Source organism: Pelophylax lessonae (assembly GCF_965119305.1).
Source record: "Pelophylax lessonae genome assembly, chromosome: 8".
In the NCBI taxonomy this organism is placed as follows: Eukaryota; Metazoa; Chordata; class Amphibia; order Anura; family Ranidae; genus Pelophylax; species Pelophylax lessonae.
The window spans coordinates 22,291,451-22,311,328 of NC_138775.1; the positions used below are offsets into that span (position 1 = coordinate 22,291,451).

The 19,878-nt window shown below is 46.9% G+C and overlaps 1 protein-coding gene across 1 annotated transcript in view; it reads left to right on the top strand.

Moving 5' to 3' along the window:
- Positions 1-19,878, top strand: part of LOC309561460 (laminin subunit beta-1-like) — a 168,221-nt gene that overhangs the window by 92,051 nt on the left and 56,292 nt on the right. The window contains exons 16-18 of the mRNA XM_082265398.1: positions 3,894-4,055; positions 7,489-7,610; positions 9,334-9,454. Coding sequence (XP_082121524.1) covers positions 3,894-4,055; positions 7,489-7,610; positions 9,334-9,454 — 405 coding nt within the window. The remainder of the gene's footprint in view (positions 1-3,893; positions 4,056-7,488; positions 7,611-9,333; positions 9,455-19,878) is intronic.

The following is a 19,878-nucleotide window of genomic DNA, read 5'->3' on the forward strand; positions in this document are numbered from 1 at the left end:
GATATCTGCATTTTTAACTAGGGATCGACCGATTATCGGCAAAGCCGATATATCGGGGGCCAATATGCACTTTCCCCGATATATCGGAATCGGCCACCAAGGTGACTGATATTGCCGATATTTCGGGAAAGTGCTTGTACCGGAGTGATGCCTGCAGCTAGAGGCATCACCCCGGTATCGGCGTTCATAGCCAACGGTCAGCTGTCTTGTAATGACAACCGATGTGGTTGAGAAGCCGCTCTGCTGTCATTACAAGGAGCAGGAGGGGACGCCCCCCCCCCCTCCCGCCACCTTCCGCGGATCGCCCGGGTCTCCCGTCCCACCGGGAGACCCGGGCATCCTACCTGCATGACCGCCAAAGAGAAGACCCGATCAAAGCCGCATTCGGCTCTGATTGGGTCTCCATGTAAAAAAACCCAGAGGTGATGTCATGACATCACTTCCAGGTACTCTGTGGCAAATTTAAAAAAATGCGAGCATTCAAAACAGCCAAACTTGGCGTTTTGAATGCTTTTAAGTGCAGAGGAGGGGTTTGGGGTGTTTTAGACCCCCAGATCCCTCCACAATAGTACCTGTGAAAAATAAAAAATAAAAATATATTTTTTTTAAATGTCTGAAAATATCGGCCAATATCGGGCCGATACCGATATCCAATGACCAAAATATCGGTATCGGCACTAAAAAAACGATATCGGTCGATTACTAGTACAAACTAATAGTGGAAGAAGCCACACCTCTCATGCACACTTGGTTTGTTGGTGGAAACTCAAGGGCAGGCATTGGAGCTCATCCACGCTTGCTTTACAGTAAACCCCCCTCCATTGCGGGGGTTACGTTCCGGACCCAGCCGCGAAAAGTGAAAATCCGCAAAATAGAAAAACCCTATTAAAATACACTGTAGGCATGATTTTTTTTACTGTCACTGTACGTGTAAAAGCATTTTGAGGTCTTTAAACACACTTCTAAAACAATAGAAACTCATTTAAACACATAAAAGATACGGAGAGACAGAGCAAGAGCTATGGAAAACACAAAAATATTTCATTTTTTAAGATTTATATAGTAAAATAACATTACAAAAAAAAACGCAATATACCGGGACCGCAAAAACTGAACCGCGATGGAGCGGGGGTTTACTGTATATCTATGATGAACAAACTGATGATATCTGCATTTTAACAAAACTTTATTGTTCCAGAGAAAATGCATAAAAATGCCCCGCCCCATGGAACCTCTCCCTAAGATCATCAGTGTAGAGCCTATATGAGTTTGATGGACATCCAATTCCAAACTATGGGCATTAAAGTGTTTCTCTCTCTGTCAAGTTTTTATTGCTGTCTGTATACCCAGAATGGAGATTTACCTTCTCTGTTTGTCTTGATGACCACTGCCACTAAAACAAAAAAGTGATGGCAAATCCAAAATGTTAGCGTCGCCATCAGAACAAGAGGGGAGAGAAAATCTTCCCCTCTTAGACTGATGTCCCCCATGGAAAATTGACCCTCACCTCTTGTTTGGCTAAGATCAAGTGAAGTGTCTGTTTTTATCAGTTTTTGGGAACAGAACGCTGGTACCTCTTGATAAATGGGGGCACCGGTCAGTAATTCCCGATGTAATAAGGTGGGTACGATGGGAAGGATCCTTTTCCTCCCGGGTTAAATCTAGCCTTGTTCTCCAGGCTTGTCCCCAGTTGAGGGCAGGACTCTTCCTAAGTGCTAATGCCTTGCTGGTAGGAATGGACCTGCATCTGTCAAGCTCCCAGTGATGTGCCCCCCCGGAGTTTGAGTCCCAGGGGTGCTAGAGAAAACACTTCGGCAGCGATGCACCATTGAGCTCTTCACCTGCACTAGAACACATCACTATCTGCTTTTCTTGCACACGCCTCTTGGTTAGGCCTTTTGGCTAGACCAGTTGACATTTGTATACAGGCCAGAAGACCTGCCATGCTATTGAACTTGGCACTTTTTTATTTTATGACTATTTATCGTGGACACTTGCACTGCATGTGTGTTTGTTGTTTTTTATTTATGCACAGAGATTGAGGATGCAGATTTTTGGGGCCTGCCCTGATGACGTGGGGGAAAATCTGTGGCCTTCAGGTCCTTTTTTTCTCTCTTTGGAAGATCCCACCAACAAATACCTGAAAAACGAGCTTTGGCAGGTCCATAAGAAGTGGGATCTGCCTGGATTCAGCCTTGGTCGACCATAAAGTGCCTTGCCCCTATCAGGAGCCTTGTGCCCTGCAGGACACAGGGTTTGAGGCCCTTCCTCTTTGGAGGTTTGGCCATTACTATACCCTTTGTGTACGTTTATTGTGAGCTGTGATTTTACAGTTCACCTTTTTGTTCACAGGGGTATGACAATCCCCATGGAACTCCATAAAACAGAAACTCTAACATTTTGAATTTCCCATCACTTTTTGCGTAAGGGGCAGTAGTCACAGGACAAAGAGAGGGTGAATCTCTCCAACGGGGACACAGATAGCAAAATGTGAGAGCGAGGGAAAGATACACCTTAATGTCCATGGTTTGGAGTGAGGTGTCCAACAAGCTCATATAGGTATGATGGTCAACTTTTGGCCATATAATGTTTTTGCAGCTGGGAAGGAAGGAAGATAAAGTGGAAATCTGGTCAAAACCATGTAGATTCAGTGTCAATAACCCACCCAGGCCCAGTGCAATGAGAGAACTTGTATTTAAATAATGCAGAAACCGTTCACAAATAACCCAGTGGGAAGGCAGCTCACAGTTCCAACAGCATGTAGCAGAGCAGGGTGCAGCGGAATTGACAGCGCCTGTAGAGAGGGGAAAATGCAGCCTGGCAGCCTTGTGCCCAAGCAGGCAGGTGTCCAGAGACGTTGTGAGCCCTACGCTTTCCTTTAGAAAACTTTCCCTACCGCTAGTTCTGTCCTCAGCAGGCGGGGTACCTGTTCCTTCACTACCAACTTGCAAATGCATGCCAAACCTGGGAGCCAGGGCCTTAAAAAGGCTCTGCCTGACCCAAGATGTCCACCAGAGTCACACGGGGTGGCAGGATCCAATGGGATAGCTTCCCCAGTGACCCAGGAACCATAGAGGAACCCTGTCCCTCCTGACTTCCTCGCCGCTGTGGAAGAGCACCACCTGCAGTGGAAATAGTAGACTGCACCTAACTAAGCTTTAAGCTGCTCCTATCCCCATTCGAAGCTCTAAACTAACTGCCCTGTAGATGAAAGATGTGCATACTTACCTAATCTAAGGGCGCTCTGGTCTGGTCACATGATCGGCTCTCAGCATTGGCTTCAGGGGAGAGGAGGGAAAACGGACAATGGATGCCCCATAGTAAGTCTATGGGTGATGTCCTCGACCAGGCTCTGCAGCCATTGTTTCTGCTCCCTCCCCTCCCCTGAAGCTGGCCACTGGGGATAGTCAGTAAAGGGCTCAGAATTGGGTGAAAGCAGGTTTAGGCTTAGTTTTAGGTTTTGGTCAGACTTCCACTTTAAATGAACTTCTAGTTTTTCCCCGTACGGACAAAGCACGGGTTCGATTTAAGGGTGGGGGGGCAACTTCAATTACTCTTGAAAATCCTACCTGGCTGCATGGCTTTTCCTCTGAGAACAATTAGACAGGGTGCCAGAAAATACCACAAAACAAAATCATTACCAATCCAGATGAATCTGGTTGGACTGGTTGAACATTACGTTATATCTCTCTGTACTCGTAGAGATTGACAAGTCTTTGGCAGCCAGGTGTTCAGGACACACCCTATGGCACCTAATTGTCTGTAAATCCTGAGTCTTGTATAAGAATAACATCAGGCATCTCTGAACATGTGTGTGTGTGTGTGTGGGGGGGGGGGTAATGGTGTTCCCTATGCTCTGATGGAAGTCTCTCCCCCATTTCTGTCTTCCACAGGCAGACATTGAGATCATCCGCCGTGAACACTCTCCAGATCACATGATCACCTGGACCGGGCCTGGCTTCGCTCGAGTTAGAGATGGCGCTGGCCTCTTGTTTCACATCGACAACATCCCATACCCTATGGACTATGACATCATGATCCGATATGAGCCTGAGGTACCAACGTGACCTAAGTAATGTCTCAAATGATACATACTGTCATGGGTAAAATAAGTGTTGAACACGTCACCATTTTTCAAGGTAAATATATTTCTAAAGGTGCTATTGACATGAAATGTTCACCACATGTCAGTAACAACCAATGCAATCCGTACATACAAAGAAACCAAAAACAATTAAGTTCAGAAATTAGGTTATGTGTAATAAAATGGAATGACACATCAATGGAATTGAATACATGAATAAAAGGAGGTGCAAAGAGGCATGGAAAGCCAAGACACCAGCTGAAATCTATCAGTAATTAGAAAGCAATTCTGCCCCTTGTCAGTGCAAATTAATATCAGCTGGGTCAGCCTCAACAGATGGCCTATAAAAAGATGTCTCATTACCAAGGTGTCACACAAGAAACATCCCATGAGTAAAAGCAAAGAGCTCTCTCATGACTTTTGCACAATGGCGGCTGGTGCTCAAAATTTTTTTGGGGGGGGGGGGGGGGGGTGCAAACAGAAAAAATCAAATAGGCATTGCTTTGCAGCAAAAAAAACGCGGCAAAAAATTGCATGACTTTGAGGTCACAAAAGTATGAAAGGGGCCTTCAGTAATCAAAGTATAGTGTGCCCCCATTAATGCAGAGTTACTACAGCGTGCCCCCATTCAATGCAGAGTTACGACAGCGTGCCCCATTCAATGCAGTGACCAGCATGCCCCCCATCAATGCAGTGACCAGCGTGCCGTGCCCCCATCAATGCAGTGACCAGCATGCCGTGCCCCCATCAATGCAGTGACCAGCGTGCCGTGCCCCCATCAATGCAGTGACCAGCGTGCCGTGCCCCCTTCAATGCAGTGACCAGCGTGCCGTGTCCCCTTCAATGTAGAGAGACTTACCTGCAGCGGCGGCTTCTCCTCAGTCCCCCGGCATCTCCTCGAGTCCTCCTGCCTCCTCCTCGGCCAATGGCATGCGTTCGCCTTTCGGCCAATCAGGAGCAGGTCTCAGACCCGCTTCCCGATTGGCCAGGAGGAGGATCCATGTGACAATAGCAAATTTTCATTCGCTATTGTCACACAATGGGTGGGCTCGGGGCACACTGTTCTGCGCCCCGGGTCCACCCTCTTCTGAAGCCTATTAGAGCCTCTGGCTTTAATCAGGTGACTAAGAAAAAAAAATCCCATTGAACTCCATGTGTCCGACGCCCCGCAAGCAGATTAGGGGGCCGGACGCATGGATAGGGGGGGCGGCGCCCCTGCGCCCCCAACACACCAGCCACCACTGCTTTCGCAACCTTATCTTCTTAAAACATACTGATGGCATTGGTTACAGAAGGATTTCTAAACTTCTGAATGTTCCAGGAGCACTGTTGGGGCCATAATCCGGAAGTGGAAAGAACAGAATTTCACCATAAACCGGACACGATCAGGTGCTCCTTGCAAGATTTTGGAGTAAAAAGAATGATCAGAAGAGTTGTCCAAGAGCTAAGGACCACTTGAGGAGAGCTTCAGAAAGACAAGACCTGGAATTAGCAGATACATTTGTTCCAAAGGCCTGTATGCACGCTCACCACGCAAGACTCCATTGCTGAAGAAATAGCATGTTGAAGCTTATTTAATTAAGTTTGCTGCACAACATTTAGACAAGCCTGTGAAATACTGGGAGAATATTGTCTGGTCAGATGGGACCAAAATTGAACTCTTTGGATGCCATATTACACCATAATTGGAGGTCAAATGGCACATCACCCCAAAAACACCCCCATACCAATAGTGAAGTTTGGAGGTGGGAACATCATGGTGGGGTCTGTTTTTCAGCTTACGGTACTGGCAAACTTCATATCATTGAAGGAAGGACGAATGGAAAAATGTACCAAGGCATTCTTGATAAAAATCTGCTGCCATCTACCAGGATGATGAAGATGAAATGAGGGTGGACATTTCAGCAAGACAATCATCCCAAACACAAAGCCAAGAAAACTCTCACCTGACTTGAATCCAATAGAAAATCTATGGAAAGAACTAAAGATCAGAGTTCATAGAAGAGGCCAACGGAACCTTCAAGATTTGAAGACTGTTTGTGTGGAAGAATTGTGCAAAATCACACCCGAGTAATGTATGCGACTAGTTTTTCCATACAGGAGGCGTCTTGAAGCTGCCGTTACCATCAAAGGGATTTTGTACGAAGTATTAAATAAATTTCAGTTAACGTGTTCAATATTTTTTCCCTGTGTCATTCCATTTTATTACCCATAACTTCATTTCTGAACGTATTTGTTTTGATTTCTTTGTATGTATGGATTGCATGGGTTGTTTCATTTTTTTATGAAAATTTCTTATCAATAGCACCTTTTAGAAATCTATTTCCCTAGAAAAATAGTGACGTCTTCAATACTTATTTTACCCGCTGTGTCTATAGGCTACGAATGTAACTATGTCATTCATTAACATAACACCAGAGGGCAGTAATGCACAATAACCTAATTGACAACCCAGATCCTCCTGACCATTCAACCTTTCTTGAAACAATTTCTAGGTCTCAGGGTACTCTGGCTAAAATCAATTTGCGTTAGAGGGGTCAGTGATAAGAATGCTTCTTACATTAATGGTTAATGGGATGAATGCCCCCTTACAATGGTGGTAAGTGATAAGAATGCTCCTTACATTGGAGGTCAGTGGTAAGAATGCCCCTTACATTGGAGGTCAGTGGGAAGAATGCTCCTTACATTGGAGGTCAGTGGGAAGAATGCTCCTTACATTGGTGGTCAGTGGAAGGAATGTCCCTTACATTGGTGGTCAGTGGGAAGGAAGCTCCTTACATTGGTGGTCAGTGAGAAGAATGCTCCTTACATTGGTGGTCAGTGGAAGGAATGTCCCTTACATTGGAGGTCAGTGGGAAGAATGCTCCTTACATTGGTGGTCAGTGGAAGGAATGTCCCTTACATTGGAGGTCAGTGGGAAGAATGCTCCTTACATTGGTGGTCAGCGAGAACAATGTCCCTTACATTGGTGGTCAGTGGGAAGAATGCTCCTTACATTGGTGGCCAGTGGGAAGAATGTCCCTTTCAGTGGTAGCCGCACACAATGCCATCCCTACCACCAGTAAGAAAAGAGCTAGATGATGCTGTATGTTCTCCAGCCAGGAAATGAGGTGGGCTCTATCTGACTTGCTGCAGGTACTGATGCACATTGTGAGAAGCTCACAGTGTGCAGTGAAATCAGAGTAAGCCATTTCAGCACCAGAGAGGAGGCAGCACAACTGTGCAAGACTGAAGGGTAGGCTGGAGTTTATTGGAGTTGGTGTCCCAGTACCCATATATGGATTTTCTGAACAATCCAAGTAAAGGTTGCAGGGATTGGTATAGGAGTCCCCATTGTGCTTTTGCTAGTGTTAAAAGCAGCACAGAGTTCTAATAACCATTGTTCTCCATTGCTTTCTTTGTAGACAGCAGAGGACTGGGGAGCCATCGTCAGTGTGACATCTCAGATATTACCCATGAGCCCCCGCTGTGGCAATGTGCTGCCCTCTGAGCAGATGTATAGGGAAAAATTGCCACATTCAGAGAGGTAAGCTGAAGCATTGTACAATCGTCTTTTAGAATGTAAAAGGAAATAACAAAAAGGTTGTTTTTTGATCTTCGTTTGTTTAGGTCAGTGGTGGACAACCTACTCAAGTGCCGCCCCTGACATCACCCAATAACATATTATTCGGTCAATGTGATGCTACAGAAGCTGTTAGAAACTGTAGACATGTTACAGGAGATGGTTGGATACTGTGGACATGATACAAGAAATGGTCAGAGACTGCAGACGTGATTCAGGAGATGGTCAGAGACTGCAGACGTGATTCAGGAGATGGTCAGAGACTGTGGACATGTTAAAAGTGATGGTCAGAGACTGCAGACGTGATTCAAGAGATGGTCAGAGACTGCAGCGGTGATACAAGAGATGGTCAGAAACGGAAGACATGATACAAGAGATGGTCAGAGACTTCAGATGTGATACAGGAAATGGTCAGAGACTGCAGGGGTGATACAAGAGATGGTCAGAGACTGTGGCCATGTTACAAGTGATGGTCAGAGACTGCAGCGGACATACAAGAGATGGTCAGAGACGGCAAACATGATACAAGAGATGGTCAGAGACTGCAGACGTAATACAGGAAATGGTCAGAGACTGTGGACATGTTACAAGTGATGGTCAGAGACTGCAGAAGTGAATCAAGAGATGGTCAGAGACTGCAGACATGATACAAGAGATGGTCAGAGACTGTGGACATGATATAAGAGATGGTCAGAGACTGCAGATGTTATACAGGAGATGGACATGTTACAGGAATTCACTTGTAGTGGGCTGGATGTAGCCCATGGGCCATAGTTTGGGGGCCTCTAATCTCTAGCAGTCTCATGTAATGTGTCTCCAGTCGATGACTATCTCCTGAAGCATGTGCCCAGTATCCAACAACTCCTATAGCATGTTGGCAGTCTCTGACCATTTGTTGGCCGTTTATAGTTTCCAAGAGTTTTCTGTATCATTATATTAATTGATAGCCTTTAAATAGGCTATTCCCCTATTCAGTCCATCATGAATGCTGTTGCTAGACTCATCCACCTTACAAACCGTTCAGGGTCTGCCACCCCTCTCTGCCAATCCCTCCATTGGCTTCCACTCACCCAACAAATTAAATTCAAAATACTAACAACAACTTACAAAGCCATTCATAACTCTTCCCCGCAGCTATATCACTAACCTGGTCTCATAATACCAACCAAACCGTTCTATTAGATCCTCCCAAGACCTCCTGCTCTCTAGATCCCTTGTCATCTCCTCCCATACTCGCCTCCGGGACTTCTCCAGAGCCTCTCCCATTCCTTGGAATTCCCTACCTCAATATGTCTGACTATCTCCTACTCTGTCCACTTGTAGGCGATCCCTGGAAACTCATCTCCTCAAAGTCTATCCTGCCTCCATCTAACAACTGTACTTTAATTTTCTCCCTCAACCTACCTTTTATATCATTTGACCTCGCTCCTAGATTGTAAGCTCTAATGAGCAGCGCCCTCTGATTCCTCCTGTATTGGATAGTATTGTAACTGTACTGTCTGCCCTAACATTGTAAAGTGCTGCACAAACTGTTGGCACTAAATAAACCCTGTATAATAATAATTGCATACAACCCTTTGGTGATGTCAGGGCCAGCATTTGAGGCCCCCTATATAGACAGTTGACCACCCCAGGTATAGAAGATAAAGGTTTTCTGTCTAATTCCACACATGTCTTTCATATCTAGGTATCTGGTCCTCTCGAAGCCCTTTTGCTTTGAAAATAACAACCAGTATGAAATCAGCATCCGTTTCCAGCGTTTGGAGGCCACCAATCGACATCCAGGATCCTTCATCCTCGTTGATTCGGTATATATGATCAATGTTTGCTGGTACATATTGGAGGCAGGATTGTAATCACTTCCAGGACCATCATTACTATGCCGGTCATAGTGCCATCAAATATCTAGGTGTAAAGAAATGATGGAAGAAACACGTGACCTTCAGGGCCAATTCACGCCATAGAAATACAGTCCGGATCCGTTACGGATGCTTTTCTGCATACGCGTCTTTGACTCATTTTGATGCTTTTTTTTCCATTGATGCATTCTTTAAGTATTCCAGTGCATTTTTCTCCTTCTTTTTTCTTCACCTTAAAGCGGAGTTCCGTCCTCAAAAATGACTTTGGGCCATCCACTTGCTGACATTAACCTGAAAAAGAAATGGATACTGCCGATTTCTTTTTTGTTTATTTATCTTGTTATATAAGAAAATATACTCACCTTCCTTCCACTTCCTCCCTCTGCGGCCGCAACCCGCGCCATCACTTCCTGCTTGCAAGGACTCCTGGGAGCTGAACGTCACCGCTCTCAGGAGTCAATGAGTCTGCACCGGCCCCGCTCGTCACTTCCGGTGCAGGCGCGTCATTCCCTGCTAAATAGCTTCTGGGCCTGCCCAGAAGCTGTGCAGGGATGAGGCGCCTGCCCCGAAAGTGACGGCGGGGTGGGTGCAGGGCATTGTGGGACTCTGATGTCACTGAATAGGATGCTCTGGCTTCAGTTGCCCACACCTGAGATGGCAGCACTGGACAAGACATTTTCAAGGTAAGTATTTCTTCTTGCAGGTAAGTGCGACCCGGGACAGTTCAGAGGCTATCCATTGTGGAATGTACTAGCCCTGACTGTCCCGGGGGTATTTTTTTTCTAAAAAAAACTTTTCAGAGGCCGGAACTCCACTTTAAATAAGGACATGTGTGTTTTTGGTGCGTTCCAGTGTGTTTTTAAAGCGTTTTATTGCGTTCCAGTACAGTTCAGTGCAGAAAAAATGCAGCATGTTCTACTTTTTTTTTCTAGAACCTGAACATTCTGGAACTGACTGCACCAGTGTGAACTATGTCATTGAAACCCGTCTAACCTACTATCTATGCGTTTTTGATGCAGAAAAAAAACCACACTGGACTGCATGTGGTGTGAACTGGCCCTTGGAGTGTAAATGTTTGAAGTGGGCAGAGATTTGTTATCAGGAATAAATCTCAGTTTCAGATCTCTTGTGTGAACTGGCCATGAGCAAGACCATATGCTGTATCACAGCCATCAATCAGATTCAAACTTGCCTTGGCAAATGAGATTCTATGGCCTAAGATTTGAATCCAATTGGTGGCTGGATGACATCCTAGAACAATTTTAGTTTAAGAAGAATAAACTGAAAGGGAGGAAAAGATATAGGCACAGAGCTCTTATGGGGCTGTAAGAGGGGGGTCAGCCTCAGATCTCCCTACTGGTAGATCCCCTCTGCCAAGTACAGATCTCCCCCAGTACAGTTTCTGTCCCAGTACATGTCCCCCTCCATTATAGATCTACCTCTAGTACACCCCCCCCCCAGTATGGATTCCCTCCCACACTACAGACCCCCCCTCCCCCCCCCCCAGTACAGATCTCCCCCTCCATTACAGATCTGAAGCTAGTACCCAGCATGGATTCTCTCCCACAGTACAGTGCTCCCCCACCATTACAAATCTGCCTCCAGTACCATTCTAGTATGGATTCCATCCTGCACTACTGTACCCCCCCCCCCCCACACACACCCCAGTACAATTTACCTTAAGTACATAATTATATTCTCCCAGTACATATACTCTATATACTTCAGTACAGATCTCCCCCTTATTACAGATCTTCTCCCATTACAGATACTTTCCCCTCAAATGCATATATCCTCCCAGTACAGATCTCCCCCTTATTACAGATCTTCTCCCATTACAGATACTTTCCCCTCAAATGCATATATCCTCCCAGTACAGATATCCTCCCAGTACAGATCTCTCCCTTATTACAGATTTTCCCCCATTACAGATCCATTCACCCCAGTACAGATTCCCCTCAGTACAGATCTTTCCCCCAAACAGATGTTCTCCTAAGTCGTAATACAGATTCTTTCCCCTGGCACTGCCCCCCCCCCCCCAGTACAAATCCTCCCTCCTTGCAGATCTCTTACCCCGAGTACAGATTCCCCCCCAGGCCGAACCCCCCTTAGTACAGATCACCCCCCCCCCCCCAGTACAGATCTTTCCCCATTACAGATCCCTTCCTCCCAATACAGATCCCTGTCAGTACAGATCTCTCCTCAGTACAGGTTTTCCCCCATTACAGAGTTCCCCCCCACCAGTACAGTTACCCCCTGCTACAGATCTTCCCACTCAGTACAGCTCCCCCCAAAAACAGATTCTCCCCCCTCCCAAAAATAAAAATATCTTCACCATAGGTGTGCGCAGCCTATGGCATTAGGGTGTGCACCCCAAAGCTCAAACACATAGACATGTGTATATACTGATGGTGTCAGTAGGTTAGAGATCGGTGTCTGTATTTTTATTGTTATTTTTTATTATTTTTTACTATTTTATTTTTTTTGTTAGCCTAGTTAGGGAGCTTTGGTGAAATATCAGGGGTCTAAACAGGGGGAATCTGCATCACAAGGGGTGATTAGGGTGTGCCCAGGCACACCTGGCACACCCTGTGCGCACGCCTATGATCTTCACCCAAGTCTTACGTTTCCTCCACCTCAGAACATTCTCTTCCCCCCACCAGTACAACTCCATCCAATAAGGCAACCCCCCCCCCCCTTTCCTCATCACTACCACCACCAGTAAGAATCCTTTCCCCCAGTTCAGCTCTTCCCCCCCCCCCCCCCATGAAATCCATTCACCAGACCAGGCATTTCAGTAGAGGAAAGTCCTCCCTCGTATGTGTTATGACCAGAGCCAAGGAGAGGATAAGGTGAGCCTCCTTCCCAGCTTGGACCAATGTAAGTATGTATTTGCCATACCTGTGGGATCCCAGTTTTTTGCTGAAAATTGGTGTATTGGGTACCACTTCTCCAGTGATCTCCATTTACTTCAGGGTCCCGTACCACACAGCTGCCCTGCCGCATCGTAAACACAGGCGATCGCCCACTTGGCGCCATTCAGAGAACCCTTTATATTTCCTTAATGAATGTAAAGCGTTCGCTTACACAGAGCAGAGATGTCTCTGCCTCACCTTTACACCCTTTCCTATGGCTTTGCATTCATTGAGAAGATACAAAGTGTTCCCTGAATAGCACCCAATAGAGCGACCTCTTGTGTTCAGTAAGTAGAATCGCAGCCGCTCAGCACGGCATGTAGAAGGTAGTGGAGATCTCTGTAGTAGCGGTGTAGTAGCGATGCCCAGTACAGTGATTTTGTGCTTCCACTGGGATCCCACAGGTATGGCACATTCAACTCACATTGGCCCAATGTAAAACCTGGAATTCACCTTTGAATATGCTTTGTGAATGGGAACGCGTAACAAATATAACGTAGGCGTTATCTCAATTTGGCTGCAAAAGCAGAAGTACACTTTAACTACTTGCCGTCCGCCCGCCCGCCGCAGATATATTGTGTCAGGCTGCGCAAACTGTCCTACCCTCCTAGGGGGCGGGGGCGCGCAAAGCTCCCCGCTGAGAAAGAACGACAGTCGGCTGTTGTAAACACAGCAGGCCGTTGTTCTCTCTGGAATGAACACAGAGCACCTGTGATCCTCCTATTTAGGATCACAGGTCTCTGTGTTGATTCCACAAGTCCCTCCCCCCACAGTTAGAAAACACCCCATAGGCATACACTTATCCCTTTGATCACCTCTGGGTAACCCCTTCCCTGCCAGTGTCATTGTTACAGTAACAGTGCATATTTTTAGCACTGATTACTGTGGTGATGTCACTGGTCCCCCCAAAAGTGTCAAAAATGTCAGTTAGGGGTCAGATCTGTCCGCCGCAATGTCGCAGTCCCGCTAAAAATCGCAGATCGCCGCCATTACTAGTAAAAAAAAAAAAATCAATAAAATGAGATAAATCTTTCCCCTAGTTTGTAGATGCGATAACTATTGCGCAAACCAATCAAAAGACGCTTATTGGTATTTTTTTTTTTTAATCAAAAATATGTAGCAGAATACTAGCAGAATATTGGGCTAAAAGAATGAAACAATTTGATTTTTCAATTTTTTTTTTTGGGGGGGGGGGGGGGGGATGTTTTTTATAGCAGAAAGTTAAAAATGTTTTTTTTTTTTCTGACTTGTCGCTCTTTTTTTGTTTATGGCGCAAAAAATAAAAATCGCTCAGGTGATCAAATACCACCAAAGAAAGCTCTATTTGTGGGAAAAAGAGGACACCAATTTTTTTTCGGTACAGCGTCGCGCGACCGCGCAATTGTCCGTTTAAGTAGCGCAGTGCGTATCGCAAAAAATGGCCTGGTCATTAAGGGGGCAAAACCTTCTGGTCCAGAAGTGGTTAAATATGGCATTATTTCAGGACAACAGTGCCACCTTCAGGTGTGATCTTGTACTGCATATGTTAGTTTGTTCAGAAAACGGAAAATTTATATCAATACTTACTGTAATTTTCCTTTCCTGATGGACTCCATGGCAGCACACGTATGGGTAGGCTCCGCCTCCTCTCCTACCCTATAGGACCCCACTCCCATAAATCTTTGCTCCATACCAGGAGCCGTGTTCCATAACTAGAACTACTCCAGCAGATGGGAGGGGACTCCTGCTGCCATGGAGTCCATCAGGAAAGGAAAATTACGGTAAGTATTGATATAAATTTTCTGTTTTCCTGACAGACTCCATGGCAGCACACGTATGGGAAATAACTAGCCATACACACCCGGGCGGGTAACTGCTGGTTTAACAGAAAAAGGTTTAATTTGCACCGTCAACAGACAAGACTTTTAAACCAAAGTTGACCGAAGATAAAGAAGCCGGTTCAACACAGTAATGCGACATAAAGGTATGAATTGATGACCAAGAAGCCGCTCTGCAAATCACGTCAGGAGCTACATGAAGAGAAGCTGCCCACGACGTAGAGATCCCTCTAGTGGAATGAGCTGTCACCACCTCTGGAGGAGCCAGTCCCTTGGCTTTATATGCCCACTGGATGGTCTGAACTATCCAACTTGCTATAGATCTTGAGGAAGCTTGTTTGCCCTTGTTTTTTCCACAGATGAGGACAAAAAGATGGTCTGACTGGCGGAAAGGAGCTGTAGTCTCCAGATATAGCCGAAGAGTTTCCCCCACGTCCAAAGGATGGACAGAATTTTCATCTTGAGATTTGAACGTGGGTAGGACAATTTCCTGGTTGACATGGAATACCGACATTACTTTCGGATTGGAGCCAAGCATCGGAACCAATACTACCCGATCAGGGAAAAACGTAAGGAATGGTTCCTTGTAACCCAAGGCACCGAGTTCAGAAACCCGTTTGGCCGAAGTAATAGCCACCAGAAAAGCTGTTTTCATGGAGATGTTTTTAAGGAAGAATGGATCCTTCTGATTCAAGGTGAGTGAGGAAAGAAACTCCAAGACCGTAGGAAGATCCCACTTAGGGAACCTGGGCTTTCTAGGAGGTCTTAACCTAGTAGCGCCTCTGAAGAACTGGCGAACCAGGGAGTGTTTCGCCCATGCAGTCCCAGTGAAGGCCGAAATGGCTGAAATTTGGACCCGAAGGGAGCTTACTGCCAATGACAGGTCCAGACCGGACTGGAGGAAGCCCAAAATATCCTGGATTCCTGGGTCAGAGACAGAGCTAGATCTGCTATCCACATAATCCTTAAACTTGGACCAGATTTTTTCATAGACCTTGTTCGTGCCGGGTCTTCTGGCACTCATCATTGTAGCGATTGCCTCGTTTGGACAACCGAGCGCTTTCAATCTTTCCCTCTCAACAGCCATGCCATGAGATGAAGCTGTGCTGGGCAGGGGTGAAGAATAGGCCCTTGGGACAGAAGGTCCGGCCTGACTGGCAGAGGTATCGGGTCCCGACAGCTCAGCTGGAGCAACAGAGGAAACCACGGTCTCTTTGGCCAGAAGGGAAGAATCGCTATGATCTGCACTCTCTCTGTCCTGAGTCTGTGAAGAAACTTGAAGATGACTGGCACTGGAGGAAACGCATAGGCCGTTTGAAAATTCCAATGATCCGTCAGGGCGTCTACCCCGTAGGCCTGGGGATAACGCCACCTCGTGTAGAATCTCTCCAGTTTGGCATTGCTTGGAGATGCGAACAGATCTACCTCTGGATGGTAACCTAGAGACATGACCCATATGAAGGTCTCTGGATGGAGTGACCACTCGTTGTTGTCCAGAGCAGACCTCGAGAGGAAGTCTGCCTGGACGTTCTGGGCACCCGGAAGATAGGCGGCTGACAAGTTGGACAGATGTCTTTGAGCCCAATCCATAATAGGTTTCACTTCTTTCAGAAGAGAAGGACTGCGGGTGCCCCCTTGTCTCTTGATGTAGGCGACGGCTGTCGTATTGTCCAGTCTTAGGAGGACCGAGGCATCGGTCGCCAGATGCTGAAAGGCCTGGAGAGCACAGAACGCTGCCCGAAGCTCCAGCACATTCGAGACCACCCCGTATGTAGGGAAGTCCCATCTGCCCTGGGCCACCTCCGACAGGCAATGCGCTCCCCATCCCGTCCTGCTGGCGTCCGAGGTCATGACCAACCAGGACGCTGGAACGATTGAATGGCAGTTTAAAAGATTCTTTCGCTGAAGCCACCAGGTTAAGCTGTCCTTCATGGACGTAGTTATCCGAATGAGGACTTCTGGATTCTCGAAATTCCATTGTTGGAGGAATCCCATCTGAAAGGGCCTCATCTTCCACTGTGCCCACTTCACCATGGGAGCCGTGGAAACCATGGTCCCAATTATCTTCATGCACTGGGATGCCCGGAGATGAGAGGCTGATAATGCCGGACGAATCCTGTTGCGAATTGTCGGAATCTTCTCTAATGGAAGGGAGATAGTGCCTCTGGAAGTGTTGAAGAGGGCCCCTAGGAAGACCAACGACTTCGTGGGTTCCAGATGACTTTTTTCCAAATTCAGGAGCCACCCGAACTCTTGAAGGGTGGAAATTACTTGAGATCTGTGAAGCAGAATTTGATCCTGATGTTCTGACAGAAGGAGCAAGTCGTCCAAGTAATGGTAAAGACGAATCCCTTTTGCTCTGATCAGGGCTACTACAGCCAGTAAGATTTTGGAAAAGATTCGAGGTGATGTGGTAAGCCCGAAAGGGAGACAGGTAAATTGAAGATGCACCTGACCCACTGCGAATCGGAGAAATTTTTGCATTTCTGCTGCGACTGGGACGTGAAAGTAGGCATCTTTCAAGTCTATGGATATCATCCAATCCTCTGGCTGTACCACTTGCCGAATTGTAAAAAGTGTTTCCATCCTGAACCTCTCTTTCTTGATGAAGGTGTTTAGGTGTGTTAGGTCTATAACCGGCCTCCAAGAGCCGCTTTTCTTCAAGACCATGAAGAGCGGAGAGTAGATGCGTTGGAACCGTTCCTCGGTTGGGACAGGCACTGCTGCACCCTGGGCAACCAGGGATTCTACATATGTAAGAAGAGTTGACTTCTTCTCTTCTGAACGGGGTAAGGCCGTAGGAATGAAGCGAAGAATGGGGCTTCTGTCGAAAATCCACACATGTCCGTGTGATACGGTTCTGACGGCCCATTGATCTTCGATCGAGGCTGCCCAGACGTGCGCAAACTGAAGCAAGCGTGTGCCTACCCGCACCGTCTGGACAGGTTCGATGTCAAAAAGACTTCGTCGCCTCTCGGCTTGCTGAAGATTTTCCTTTGGAGAACTTCTGCCCTGTAGACTGAGGGCGCTTCCAGTTCTTCCTGAACTCACGACCGGGCCTGTAAAAACGGGCCTCTCTGGCACGATCAGGATTTTGTCTGTTTTGAGGTCTTCTCTGATCTATCAACCGGCGATCCTGGGGAAGGAAACCAGATTTACCACCAGTGGCACGGGTAATAGCACTGTCCAGTTTATTACCAAAGAGGGAGGAACCCTCAAAGGGAATTTTGCACCAGGCCTGCTTAGAGGCAGGGTCGGCCAACCAGGGGCGCAACCACAAGGCGCGTTTGGCCGTGACAGAGGACAGCATGACCCGCGCCGCCAAGCGGATTATATCAATGGATGCCTCACCCAAGAAAGCCGTTGCCAGTCTCAACTCCTGAATGGCTGAACTCCTGGCCACCTCTTCGGAGACACTCTGAAGTGTAGCCTCCACGCTGTCTACCCAGGCTTCCATTGCCTTGGATGTGGCTGCCAAAGCCAGAGCCGGCTTACACGCCATACCTGCGGAGAGATAAATCTTCTTAAGATCTGTGTCAATCCGCCTGTCAAGAGCGTCTTTGAATGAGACTGAGTCTTCCAATGGTAAGGTTACGTGTTTCACCAACCTCATCAAGGCCGCATCCACCGTGGGAGCGGAGTCTAGATGTTTCACCTTATCATCCTTAAAGGGATACATTCTGGAGACCTTAGATGACAAAGAGTTTCTCTTTTCAACTCCCTGCCACTCGTCTGTAATAATTTCTCCCAATTCCCCTAGGAGGGGAAAATGGGAACGCTCTTTTTTGAGATGTTTGAAGTATTTCTTCTGTTTAGCTGGGGACTCAGCTGGATCTTCCCATTTTAATGCCTCCTTAACCGCCTTAACTAGCGGTGGGACCATAGCAAGTTCAAAACTTACATTCTGGTCTGCCAAATCATCTTCACTGTCTGTAGAATCTTCTGACAGACGACTTGGTTGTGAGGTACCTGGCTCCACTTCATCCCTTGGGAGGAAACCAGGAGCCTCTGAAGAGTGACCCGAAAGCCTGCTCGAATCCCAATCTCTAAGGGATTCTTTTACAATCCGCCTGACCATAGCCTCCACTGGTTGTGCAGTGTCTTGCTTTTCCCTCAAAACCCTGGAATAACAGGTATCACATAGGGATCTATCCTCAGGGATATGGGCTCGACAGCCCCAGCATGATTTCCCTGAACTGCGGTCAGAATGGCGGGATTGCCGCGGAGCGACTGAACTGGAAGTGTGCTCATGTCGTTTAGACCTGGAGCTAGACCTATGACCAGACTTTGATGAAGAATGCCGATGGGCTGAAGGAGAACGATCCTTTGATCCAGAAATAGGGCGTTGGTCAGACCTAAAAGGGCTAAATAGGGAAAGAAAAACACACTTAGGCTCCATTCCACCAGCCAACGCAAGCAGGTAAGGGTTAAGAAAAACTAGCTCACCTGTTGCGCAGGGACTGGCCACCGGGGGGTGGTGAAGCATCCATTTGCAGATAGAAGCAAAAGCCTGCACAGGAAGAAAGTAAGCATACATGTACTGACTTTCGTCTCCACACCAACCCTTTTACCCCAAATGGCACCTGGATCAAAGCATGACTCACCGCTGAAGAGCAGAGAAACAGCACGGGGAAGCCACCGCAACGCCCGCAGACATCCCATTGTAAACAGGAATGACAGCTGCTTAAATCTCCCGGGCGCCGCAAAGCCACGCCCCAAACGACGCAATATCGTCATAGGAGATCGGGAGCGATGCGCGCGCATGCGCAGACGATACCAGGGCCAAGCCTCATCCTGGACAACCAATTGAAGGTCCAGCGAGGCAGGGGGAGGAGCCTAAGCGACGATCTGGAACGCAGGAGCGCTCCACCGCACAAACAGGAAATGCAATGAAACCAAAAGAAAGTTTTATACTTTACCACCATGACGATAAACGAACAGTCTCAGGCCTGGATGAATTCATGCGTGTGTGACAGGGCACCAGGGCCTATCCGCTCAATAGCAAGGACGTATTGCCCATCAATGCAGCCCACCTCTCATTCAGGATTTACGGCATCTTCAGCATTTTAAAATAATATTGCCCGGGTCCACCCGATAAATATCGAGATTGCTGGACATAAAACAGGAGGCATCCGACATCAACAAGGTCCACACGCCACCAGCTCGCCTGAAACCGATAGACGTCCTATAAGGTAAGACTTCCTTCTCGCAGGAGGAGGACGAAAAAGGAACACGGCTCCTGGTATGGAGCAAAGATTTATGGGAGTGGGGTCCTATAGGGTAGGAGAGGAGGCGGAGCCTACCCATACGTGTGCTGCCATGGAGTCTGTCAGGAAATAGAAGGTACAAGTCTAGTCTTGTTTTATATATTTCATTCCTTTATATTGATATTTTATTGCTGACACATTTCCAGAGAATTTCAACAAAATCCAGTTTGCTTTACACAGTATTTAAAGTAAATGACTTCAGTCTGGGCCCTCCAAAGGAGCTGACAATCTAATATCCCAACCAGAGTCACTGTCACATAGGCAAGACATGTATTCTAACCGCTACGCCTTAGGTACATGTAATGCCCCAACTTTTTTTTTTTTAGTTAGTTAGTATTTAAAGTTTAAATGTTTCCACTTTAAATATAAATTGG